Raw genomic sequence first — 12,661 nt, forward strand, 5'->3', positions numbered from 1 at the left:
GATAAACACATACCTCCTCCATCAGCTTCTTTGATATCATCTTCTATGGCCTCATCAATTGCTTCATCAAATTCATCAAATCTAAAACATATACAACAATCACATCATAGACTGTCCTGGTACATGGGTTAGGAGGGTTGCCTCAGAAGTGAGAAAGGCCTTCATATAAAAATGCTCTCTGCCACTTTGGGATTGTGTGACATAGACTACATCAACTCACTCCTGTCAACCTCAATTTCTTTTGTAGATTGGTACTTAATTCATTTTCAAAGATCATCTACACCGAGCATCAGGCAAATATTTTTGTAAAGAGCCAGACAGTAAATACTTCAGGCTGTGTAGCCTATACAGTCTCTGTTGCAACTATTCAACTCAGCCACTGGAATGCAAAAGCAGGCGTAGATAACACAAGTGAATAAACGTGGCCGTACTCCAATATAACTACACTTAGGGACACTGTGATTTGAATTTCACGTAACTGTCATAGATTTTCTTTTTCAACATTTATAAATGTAAAAACCATCTCTAGGTCATGGGCTATATAGACATAAACTGGCTGTGAAATGGGATTTACTCTGTAGGCCATAGTTTACCAACTTCTAATTACACAAATCACATGGTGAAGTAAGTTCAATTGGTGTTCCAGAAATAATAGTAAGTGTGAGGACTACATTAGTATTATTATTATCCTAGAAGTACAGATGGTTAGAATTTTAGAACTAGGTATAAGTACTTTTTCTCACAGGGGCCGATTCTTCCAAGTTAAGAAAACAAGTCCAGATGATCTTCAAGACTTCTTCCCAGACAAAGCTCCTCTCATGTTAGAGCAGAGATGACCAAAAGGATATCTGCTCTAAAATGACTTGTCTAAAATGTTGCAAAATTTGGTAATTACTAGCCCCACATGGCTACCTATATTTAAACTAATTAAAATGAAAAACTCTGTTCCTCACTAGCAGGATTTTTAAGTGCTCAACAGCTATATATGGCTACTGGCAACCACGCTGCACAGGAAAGCAGCAGCACATTTCCACAACAATAGTAAATTCTATTGGACATGGCTGCATTAAAGGCACACAATGGATTAACAATAGAGTTTAACAGCCAAATACTTTGCCTTTTGAGTTAAGAAACTCATTACAGCTATGGATTTCCTCTCTAGGAAAATGAAAAAATAAACATATCCAAAGAAAATTTTATATTTAATTTCAGAGGATTCACAAGTTTCAGGTTAAGAATACTACTTCTATAACATATATACACATGAGTTGTATATATATACATTTATTTATTTATTTATTTATTATTTTTTTTTAAAATTTTTTTTTTTTTAATGTTTTATTTATTTCTAGGAGAGAGAGAGAGACAGCGTGAGCAGGGGAGGGTCAGAGAGAGAGGGAGTCACAGACTGAAANGAACCCACGAACCGCGAGATCATGACCTAAGCGAAAGTCGGACGCTTAACCGACTAAGCCACCCAGGCGCCCCAATTTATTTATTATTTTTTTGAGAGACAGCACAAGTCAGGGAAGGGGCACAGGGAGGGAGGGGGAGAGAGAGAGAGAGAGTTAGTTTCAAGCAGTTTCCACACCCACCGAGCATCTTGAGATCATGTCTGGAGCCAAAACCAAGTGTCAGATACTCAACAAACTGAGCCACCCAGATGCCCCTACAACTTAATTTTTATTGGCTGTATAAGGTCTAATCTTACTGGTGTGTCATAATTCAGGTAAAACAGTTTATTTTGAATTTTCTCACATTTATAAACAAGGCTTTGAGAAAACAGCCTTGGAGCTGTGGCTTAGTTCTTCCTTAACAGAGGTTCTGAGAAAGAAAAAATCTGTACATCCACTCTTCAGGCTGAAGTAACAGACACAGACAAAGCCAGATGCAGTCAGCAGGAAACACTGTTTCTCCCAAGGACATGTTACAGCTGTTAAGTGGCAGAACGACCTCCTGGAATGACTCCTACTTTCTTACTCACTGAAGAAACTTGGTTTTGTACATCAGAGACCATCAGAACCCGTGGACTTACAAAATGATAGCAGTAAGAATAAAACATCCCACTTTTGCCTGGAGGACTTGAGTTACTTTTAATGCAAACAAGCAGTCTTGATTTATATCCCAGATGCAGAGCTTTGAGTAAGGGATTAGAAACAGCACTCTACACATCTTCAACCTCACTGCTTTCAAGGAAACAGGAACCCCTGTCTAGTATGTCCTGGATCTGATCCCGACCCCTTTACAGAGCTCCACTGTGCCATGAGCATAATTCTTCTTTGCTTTATTTACATTTCATCTCAACTCTACCCTTCCTCAGTATCTTACCATAACTGTATTTTTTCCTTTGTTTGGTGAGATGCTTATGGTTCCACTAAGAAATTTTGTTGGACTACAGGTTTGTTTGTTCCTGGTATTCTTGCTACAAATAAAAACAAAACTGTTGGCTTCAAGGGCATAAAAGTTGTTCTTTATGAGCTGTAACAATTTATAATATAACCATGAAGTGAATTTTATCATTAAGTTTTTTCCAATTTCGAAAAGCAAATTTACTTGTTCTTTTAATTTTAATGTGATTACTAAGGCCAAATATTAGTTTCCTGTTTATTGATCATTTTTGCTTTTTCTTTTACAAATAATGTCTTGTATCCTTTGCCCATTTTATCAGCCAGTGTGCATCTTTTCTTACTGGTTTTTAAGAGCTTTTTAGATATTAAAGATTTTAATCTCTTTGTCATATGTTGCAATTATTTCTATCCTAAGTATATTTCCCCTTTCACCTTTGCTTATATTTTAGGTTTTGAGAAATAAAAATTGACATCCTGCCCCGCTACAATTATGTATATGTGCCCATAACATCTCCTGTCAGCCCCCGCCATAAACAGAAACAAACAAGACAAATTTAAAAAGTCACCCTGTCTAGTTCTAGCCTCCAAAATAAACAAAACCTTAATTTCCCTTAAGTAACTAATTTCCTAAGAAAAAAGTCTTTATACTTGACGTCAGTGGATGCCACAACCTTTACAGACATCATGTAAAAAGCAACTGTATTTCCACCATGAAAAAAATTATACTCACTGTAAGTTTTAAAATTCATAAGGCATTTCTTTTGAATTCTAACGCCTTTGCAAAATTTCTTTGCAAGAAAATATTTTCTAAACAAAACAGATGAACACAGGGGAAGAAAAAAAATAGATGAGCAAGGCAACCCATAAAAGACACTCTTAGCTCTAGTGAACAGCTGAGGGTTGTTGGCGGGGTGGCGGGCGGGAGGATGGGTTAAACGGGTGATGAGGTATGAAGGAGGGAACTTGGGATAAGCACTGGGTGTTATATGTAAAACTAACATTACACTGTATGTTAACTAACTGGAATCAAATAAAAAATTGAAACATTAAAAATAAAAAAAAGAAAATATTTTTAGAAGTAAATGCTTTTGTCGCAGTCTTTCTTAATTTTCATGTAAACAAATATCCTTTCCATTATTGTTCTTTTTAAAATTTGTATTTATTTTTGAGACACAGGGTATGAATGGGGGAAGAGTAGAGAGAGAGGGAGACACGGAATCCAAAGCAGGCTCCAGGCTCTGAGCTGTCAGCACAGAGCCTGATGTCGGGCTTGAACCCAAGAACAGTGAGATCATGAACTGAGCCAAAGTCAGACACTTAACTGACTGAGCCACCCAGGCGCCCCTCCATTAGTGTTTTTACATTTGGTGCTATGTTTAAAAAGTTGGTCCTTGGGGCGCCTGGGTGGCTTAGTTAAGCGTCCGACTTTCGCTTAGGTCATGATCTCGCGGTTCGTGGGTTCGAGCCCCGCGTCGGGCTCTGTGCTGACTGCCAGCTCAGAGCCTGGGGCCTGTTTCAGAGTCTGTGATTCCCTATCTCTCTGACCCTCCCCGGCTCACGTTGTCTCTCTCTCTCTCTCCTAGAAATAAAATAAAAACATTAAAAAAAAAAAGTTGGTCCTTACACCAAGATTATATGCCTTTCTTAAATCTTTTTGGGAATTAGATAGGGCATAAATAATCACACAATATATTTTACACTAAATGACCGTTTATCATTAAGTTCCGGTATTACTGTTACACACTTTTAGAACTGAAGGAATCATCTGCATTAATCCACCATCAACCAAGACCTAGAGAAATGGACCATTCCAAGTTACATGGATAATACACAGGACAGTGAGAACAAGTCGTAGTCTGCTGTACCCCAATCCACTGCTCCCTCTAGTCAATTCCTATGTTATCTTCTCTGTTAGAAGCAATAAGAATCAGATAAATAATTATGAAATGACAATACTGATGAAATTCTTTTTTGTCTTCTTTCTTTGCTAATAGTTTATTAAGTGCTTTACATTTTATACTAACAATAATCCCATTGCACACCATGTACAAATTAAATTCTAGGTGTATTTAGAGCTTAAATATGAAGAATAAAACTTAAAATTAAGAGAAAGCATATGAAGGATTCTCTTGCTACATCTCAGTTCAATTTCTTCAAACACCCAGCAAGCACATGAAAAGATGTTCATCACCAACAACCATTAGGGAAATGTGAATCAAAATGAGGAAATATCGCCTCACATCTGCTAGGATGGTCACCAGCAAAAACAAAAAAACAAAAAAACAAAAAAACCAAAGCCAACAACTGTTGGCAAGGATGTGGAAAACCTGGAAACACTACCTGCTGTTGGTGGGAATGCAAAATGGCACAGCTGCCATGATGTTTTCAACATCAATAAAACAAGATAGAACTACCATATGATTATCCAGCAATCTCACTTCTGGGTGTACACCCGAGACACAATGCTAAGAGGAAATCCCTGCTTTCTTTAGCAACCACAACTACATGAAGGTTGAAAGATAATACAGTCCTGCAAGAAGGCTAGTTCTATAAGTGCAAGCTGTTATAACATGACTGATATATTAGGGAACAAATCACGCAAAATGTGTATTTTATACCTGTAAGCAATTTTATTCATGGTAAACACTAGGTAAATGGAGAAAAGTACACCTAGCCACAGAGGCATACACAACACACAAACACACACACACCTCAAACATCCATAGGCAACCTTAGCTCATCATGTGTGTTATAAGCTATCACCAGCTGTATCTGGTGTAACAACCTTCTGGTTGATTTCAAAGAACTCTCCTACCACCACATAATAATATACTAACTGCAAGCCACCTCACAACCACTTCCACAGACAGACTTCAGGGCTTTTTCAACATAAAATGTCATATTTAGTGCAGTATTTATATTGGATCTTAACCATTTAACATCTGTCAAATGGTACTGCATTTTTATTACATTCACATCCTTAAAAAACAGTGTCACTACTGAAATTTGAGTGCGGCCCTCCATATTTCCCATAATTCCTGTTTTTGTGTTTTTGCACAGCATGGTAATTTTTAGGAAAACATAGGTCGTACTACAGCAGAACTGACTTTACACTTGCCCTTTCCATCAGTAGACTTTGATTTTCTTAGTTACAATGATTTCATATAAAATGGTGCTTTTTATTTTTAAAAGTTTTTGTTTTTTAAAGAATAAGATGTGTACCATTCTCATATATATTAAGGATTTTACTCTCACTGATGGCACTGCACTTTACCACTTTAACAATTAACAACAGCAAACAATCATGGGAACTCTTCCATGATCACTGATGAGAGTTCATAAACAAGAAGCAAGCTCAAACTTCTTTGAAATCAACTTTGTTTTTCACCTCTAGTTATTCAAGTTAAAGTCTGTTTTGGTGATGTCTAAGAAGACCAGAGGTCAAACAATGATCTCCAATAATTTTTTTTTTTAATGTTTTATTTATTTCTAGGAGAGAGAGACAGTGTGAGGAGGGGAGGGTCAGAGAGAGAGGGAGTGACAGACTGAAAAAGGCTCTAGGCTCTGAGCTGGCAGTCAGCACAGAGCCCGACGCGGGGCCCGAACCCACGAACTGCGAGATCATGACCTAAGCGAAAGTCGGACGCTTAACCGACTAAGCCACCCAGGCGCCCCTGATCTCGAATAATTTAAATCCAACTTACTTATTATCTGAGTGAGACAAGTGGAAAGAACACCAGACTAGCAGACGTTTAGAAGATGACATTTTAGTGTAGGTTTAGCTACTAACAGAGTGACCTTGGAAAAATCTTTCTCTCTGTCTCCCTCTCTTCCCCCCTGATATTTTGGGTGGCAGACAGTAAACCAAATTATATTTACTCATTCTCTCAACACGCATTTATAGAGCACTTAATACTTGGGGCCCTATGCTAGATGTAAAAGGCAGAAGCATGTGTAAAACAGACATGATCCTTACCTGCATGCTAATAGTCCAATGGGGGAGAAAATTATTAATTCAGTAATTAAAATCACAATCATTACAATCATGATAAATGCTTTCAAAAGAAGAATTGGCTGCTATGAGAGCATATAATAGATTTGATCAAGAGAAGGTTAACAAGCAAAAACAGGAGGGAGGTCCTAGGTAAAGAGCATGAGCAAAGGAGCTGAAAGAAGACTGGCTGGTAATGACAGAGTAAGGAAAACTGTGGATCAGATGGAACTTAAAAGGCTAAGTACAGAGCAGGCTATGTAGTGCCTTTAGGGGCCTTGTTAAAGGCTTCGATACTTATCCCAAGAGATACAGAAATCTGACAAAGCAGAAGAGGCTGACATGAGCAAATTTACGTTTTGAAAAGATCACACTGGCTGCTCTAAAGCTGTATGAATCCAAAGACAGTAAGTACCATATATAAACTACTAAATACCATTATGCGGGGAAAAGCAGGTACTTTGGGGTCATGTTGTATAATTTAAAAAACACTTTAAACTCTTTCATTATAGCCATTTCTACAGATTTCATACCTATAACTTATACATTTCCGTGTTCTTGTTGACCGCCTTTCAAGCAAGTTTGCTTTGGATTTTTTGGAATCCTTTTTCTTTTCTTCATGATCTTCAGAAAAATCTGGCTCCTGGTTTAAAATATGATAACAAAATGCAGGTTATTAGGAGAGAAAAAAAGTTCCTTGAAATTAATAGTTTTCTAATGTCTGCCTAGGCAGCACACGTGGAAGATCTGGAAAAGTGAGGTGATCCGCTGCCCAAAACTGAATATACACAGAAACACTAAGTAGAGAGATTAAAAGAATATTGGTGATCAAAGGCTGAAGTACTTCTGTATTAAAATTCTCATTTTTCTTTGAGTTTATAATTACCTCTTTTAAAACAACTATGATGAAGTTTCTCCACTGATGAAAATTTTTTTAGTTTATTTTATTTATTATTATTTTATTTTACAAATAGTTTATTGTCAAATTAGTTTCCACATGACACCCAGTGCTCATCCCCACGAGTGCCATCCTCCATGCCCCTCCTCCTTCCCCCCTCCATACATCAGTCCTCAGTTTTTGTCAGCATTCAAGAGTCTCTCATGGTTTGGCTCTCTCCCTTTCCCCCACCATTTACCCCCTTTTTCTCCCCCTTGTTTTTCAGTTAAGTTCCTCCTAAACCTCCTATATGTGCAAACATATGATATTTGTCCTTCACTGCCTGACGTATTTCGATCACCATAACACCCTCAAGGTCCATCCATGTTGCTACACATGGCCAGATTTCATTCTTTCTCATTGCCATGTAGTATTCCATGGTATAGATAAACCACATCTTCTTGATCCATTCGTCTGTTGATGGACACTTAGGCTCTTTCCATGTTTTAGCTACTGTGGAGAGTGCTGCTATGAACATTGGGGTACATGTGCTCCTATGCCTCAGCATTTCTGTATCCCTTGGGTAAATTCCTAGCAGTGCTATTGCTGGGTCATAAGGGAGTTCTATTGTTAGTTTCCTGAGGAACCTCCACACTGTTTTCCAGAGGGGCTGCACCAGTTTACATTCCTACCAACAGTGTAGGAGGGTGCCCGTTTCTCCACATCCTCGCCAGCATCTAGAGTTCTCTGATGTCCTCATTTTAGCCACTCTGACTGGCGTGAGGTGGTATCTCAGTGTGGTTTTGATTTGTATTTCTCTGATGAGGAGGGATGCTGAGCATCGTTTCATGTGTCTGTTGGCCATCTGGATGTCCTCTTTGGAGAAGTGTCTGTTCATGTCTTCTGCCCATTTCTTCACTGGGTTGTTTGTTTTTCGGGCGTGGAGTTTGGTGAGTTCCTTATAGATTCTGGATATTAACCCTTTATCTGATATGTCATTTGCAACTATCTTTTCCCATTCCGTTGGTTGCCTATTAATTTTCTGGGTTGTTTCCTTGGCTGTGCAGAAGCTTTTAATCTTGATGAGGTCCCAACAGTTTATTTTTGCTCTCGATTCCCTTGCTTTTGGGGATGTGTCAAGTAAGAAGTTGCTGCGGTGGAGGTCAAGGAGGTTGTTTCCTGCTTTCTCCTCTAGGGTGTTGATAGTTTCCTGTCTCACGTTCAGGTCCTTTATCCATTTTGAGTTGATTTTTGTGCATGGTGTGAGAAAATGATCTAGTTTCATTCTTCTGCATGTTGCTGTCCAGTTCTCCCAACACCATCTGTTAAAAAGGCTGTCTTTTTTCCATTGGATATTCTTTCCTGCTTTGTCAAAGATCAGTTGGCTGTATACTTTTGGGTCCACTTCTGAGTTCTCAATTCTGTTCCATTGGTCTATGGGTCTGTTTTTGTGCCAATACCATACTGTCTTGAGGATGACAGCTTTGTAGTAGAGGCTGAAGTCTGGGATGGTGATACCTCCCGTTTTGGTTTTATTTTTCAGTATTACTTTGGCTATTCGGGGTCTTTTGTGGTTCCATACAAATTTTTGGATAGTTTGTTCTAGTTTTGAGAAGTATGCTGGTGCAATTTTGATTGGAATTGCATTGAATGTGTAGAGTGCTTTAGGTAGTAATGACATCTTAACTATATTTATTCTTCCTATCCATGAGCATGGAATGTTTTTCCATTTCTTTGTGTCTTCTTCAATTTCCTTCATAAGTTTTCTATAGTTTTCATCATACAGATCTCTTGTATCCTTGGTTAGGTTTATTCCGAGGTATTTTATGGTTTTTTGTGCAATTGTGAATGGGATCAGTTTCTTGATTTCTCTTTCTGTTGCTTCATTATTGGTGTATAAAAATGCAACCGATTTCTGTACGTTGATTTTGTACCCTGCAACTTGGCTGAATTCTTGGATCAGTTCTAGTAGGCTTCTGGTGGAGTCTGTCGGGTTTTCTATGTAGAGTATCATGTCATCTGCGAAGAGTGAAAGTTTGACTTCCTCTTTGCCAATTCTGATGCCTTTGATTTCCTTTTGTTGTCTGATGGCTGATGCTAGGACTTCCAGCACTATGTTAAACAACAGTGGTGAGAGTGGACATCCCTGTCGTGTTCCTGATCTCAGGGGGAAAGCTCTCAGTTTTTCCCCGTTGAGGATGATGTTAGCTGAAGGCTTCTCATAGATGGCTTTGATGATGTTTAAGTAGGTTCCTTCTATCCCAACTTTCTCGAGAGTCTTTATTAAGAAGGGATGCTGTATTTTGTCAAATGCTTTTTCTGCATCTATTGACAGGATCATATGGTTTTTATCTTTTCTTTTATTGATATGATGGATCACATTGATTGATTTGCGAATGTTGAACCAGCCCTGTAACCCAGGAATGAATCCCACTTGATCTTGGTGGATGATTCTTTTGATATGCTGCTGGATTCGATTTGCAAGGATCTTGTTGAGAATTTTTGCATCCGTATTCATCAAGGATATTGGCCTATAGTTCTCTTTTTTTGTTGGATCTCTGTCTGGCTTGGGAATCAGAGTGATGCTGGCTTCATAAAATGAGTCCGGGAGTTTTCCTTCGACTTCTATTTTTTGGAATAGCTTGAGAAGAATTGGGATTAATTCTGTTTTAAATGTCTGGTAGAATTCCCCAGGGAAACCATCAGGTCCAGGGCTCTTATTTGTTGGGAGATTTTTGATCACTGATTCGATTTCTTCACTCGTTATGGGTCTGTTCAGGTTTTCTATTTCTTCCCGTGTGAATTTTGGTAGTGAGTGTGTGTTTAGGAATTTGTCCATTTCTTCTAAGTTGTCCAATTTGTTGGCATATAATTTTTCATAGTATTCCCTGATAATTGCTTGTATTTCTGAGGGGTTGGTTGTAATAAGTCCATTTTCATTCATAATTTTGTCTATTTGGGTGCTCTCTCTTTTCTTTTTGATAAGCCTGGCTAGAGGTTTGTCAATTTTGTTTACTTTTTCAAAAAACCAACTCTTGGTTTCATTGATCTGTTCAATTGTTTCTTTGGTCTCTATGTTGTTTATTTCTGCTCTAATTTTTACTATTTCTCTTCTTCTACTGGGTTTAGGGCGTTCTTGTTGCTCTGCCTCTAGCTCCTTTAGGTGAGCTGTTAGATTTTGGACTTGTGCTTTTTCTAATCTCTTGAAATAGGCCTGGAGAGCAATGTACTTTCCTCTTAGGACTGCCTTGGCCGCATCCCATAGATTTTGAATTGTTGTGTTTTCATTTTCATTTGTTTCCATATATTTTTTAATTTCCTCTCTAATTGCCTGATTGGCCCATTCATTCTTTAGAAGGGTGTTCTTTAACCTCCATGTTTTTGGCGGTTTTCCAGACTTCTTCCTGTAATTGATTTCAAGTTTCAAAGCATTGTGATCTGACAGTGTGCATGGTATGATCTCTATTCTTTTATATTTATTGAGGGCTGCTTTATGTCCCAGTATGTGATCTATCTTGGAGAATGTGCCATGCGCACTTGAGAAGAAAGTAAATTCCCTGGCCTCAGGATGTAAAGTTCTAAATATATCCGTCAGATCCATCTGGTCCAATGTGTCTTTCAAGTCCATTATTTCTTTAGTGATTTTCTGTCTGGTTGACCTATCCATTGCTGTAAGCGGAGTATTAAAGTCCCCTGCTATTAGCACATTCTTATCTATAAGCTTGTTTCTGTTTGTGATTAATTGTTTTAGATATTTAGGTGCTCCCATATTCGGTGCGTAGACATTTATGATTGTTAGTTCTTCCTGATGGATGGACCCTGTAATTATTATGTAGTGCCCTTCTTCATCTCTTGTGATTGTCTTTAATTTAAAGTCCAGTTTGTCTGATATAAGTATCGCTACTCCGGCTTTCTTTTGATTTCCTGTAGCATGATATATATTTCTCCATCCCCTTACTTTTAATCTGAAGGTATCTTCCCGTCTAAAATGAGTTTCTTGTAGACAGCATATTGATGGATTTTGTTTTTTAATCCATTCTGCTACCCTATGTCTTTTGATTGGAGCATTCAGCCCATTTACATTCAGTGTTATTATTGAAATATGTGGGTTTAGAGTCTTTGTATCTTTTGTAGGGTTCATGTTTGTGGTGGTGTCTCTGGTATCTTTGTTCCTTGCAACCTTTCCTTCAGAGCATCCCCCTCAGGATTTCTTGTAGGGCTGGCTTCGTGGTGACAAATTCTTTCAATTTCTGTTTATTTGGAAAGGTTTTTATCTCTCCTTCTATTTTGAATGACAGGCTTGCTGGATAGAGGATTCTTGGCTGCATATTTTTACTGTTCATCACATTGAAGATTTCCTGCCATTCCTTTCTAGCCTGCCAAGTTTCAGTAGATAGGTCTGTCACCACTCTGATAGGTTTCCCTTTGTATGTTAGGGCCCTTTTCTCCCTAGCTGCTTTCAAAATTCTCTCTTTGTCCTTGTATTTGGCCATTTTCACTATGATATGTCGTGCAGAAGATCGATTCAGGTTACGTCTGAGGGGAGTCCTCTGAGCCTCTTGTACTTCCACATTTACTTCCTTCCCCAGGTCGGGGAAGTTCTCTGCTATAATTTGTTCCAGGACTCCTTCAGCACCTTTCCCTCTCTCTTCCTCTTCTGGGATTCCTATGATACGGATATTGTTGCGTTTGACCGTATCGCTGAGCTCTCGAATTCTTCTTTCCTGTTCCTGGATCAGTTTGTCTCTTTTTTTGTCAGCTTCTTGTTTTTCTATAATGGTGTCTTCTAAATCACTTATTCTCCTTTCTGCCTCTTCAATCCGTGCATTGGAGGCCTCTAATTTATTATGGATCTCATTTATCGCATTTTTTAATTCTTCATGCCTATTTTTATTTTCCATTCTGTCTGTAGCCATAGTTTCTTTGATGTCCCCTATGTTTTTTTCAAGCCCAGCTATTAATTTTACCATTATTATTCTAAAATCTTGTTCAGTGATGCTGCTGATATCTGTTTTGAGCAGTTCATTAGCTGTCATTTCTTCTTGGAGTTTCTTTGGAGGAGAGGTCTTTCGTTTCGTCATTTTAGTTAGCTTTCCGGCTCTTGTTGGTTTTAAAGACCTATTATTCTCTCTGTTTCTATGAGCACTGCTATATCCAAGAAGGCTCTTTGACTTTCCAGGGCCTACCCTTTCAGAGAGTGTTTTTTGAATGGTATCCCCTGGTCTCTCTTGTTGGGACCTTGGTTATTTTATTTTCCTATTCGTAGTGATATTTGGGACTCTCCACCTTGTGCACTCTAGCTTGTTTCTTGAGGTAGCCCTGGAAAAGAAAACAGACAGACAAACACACAGGGAGCAGGAGCACACAAACGCACAGGCTAATTCAACTAACATGCAAAGCGAGAGGGAAAACGAAAAAGTTAAGAGAAATGACGGAGGAGGGAGG

General features: G+C 38.4%; 1 protein-coding gene across 2 annotated transcripts in view; it reads right to left on the reverse strand.

Moving 5' to 3' along the window:
• RSF1 (remodeling and spacing factor 1) overlaps positions 1 to 12,661 on the reverse strand; it is a 159,425-nt gene that overhangs the window by 15,257 nt on the left and 131,507 nt on the right. For both annotated transcript variants that reach the window (XM_039228712.1, XM_039228711.1), the window contains exons 11-12: positions 6,873 to 6,982; positions 14 to 81 (exon numbers count right to left, since the gene is read on the reverse strand). In XM_039228712.1, the coding sequence (XP_039084643.1) occupies positions 14 to 81; positions 6,873 to 6,982 (178 nt within the window). The remainder of the gene's footprint in view (positions 1 to 13; positions 82 to 6,872; positions 6,983 to 12,661) is intronic.

Source organism: Hyaena hyaena, unplaced genomic scaffold (assembly GCF_003009895.1).
Source record: "Hyaena hyaena isolate Hyena2069 unplaced genomic scaffold, ASM300989v1 scaffold_34, whole genome shotgun sequence".
NCBI classification, from domain to species: domain Eukaryota; kingdom Metazoa; phylum Chordata; class Mammalia; order Carnivora; family Hyaenidae; genus Hyaena; species Hyaena hyaena.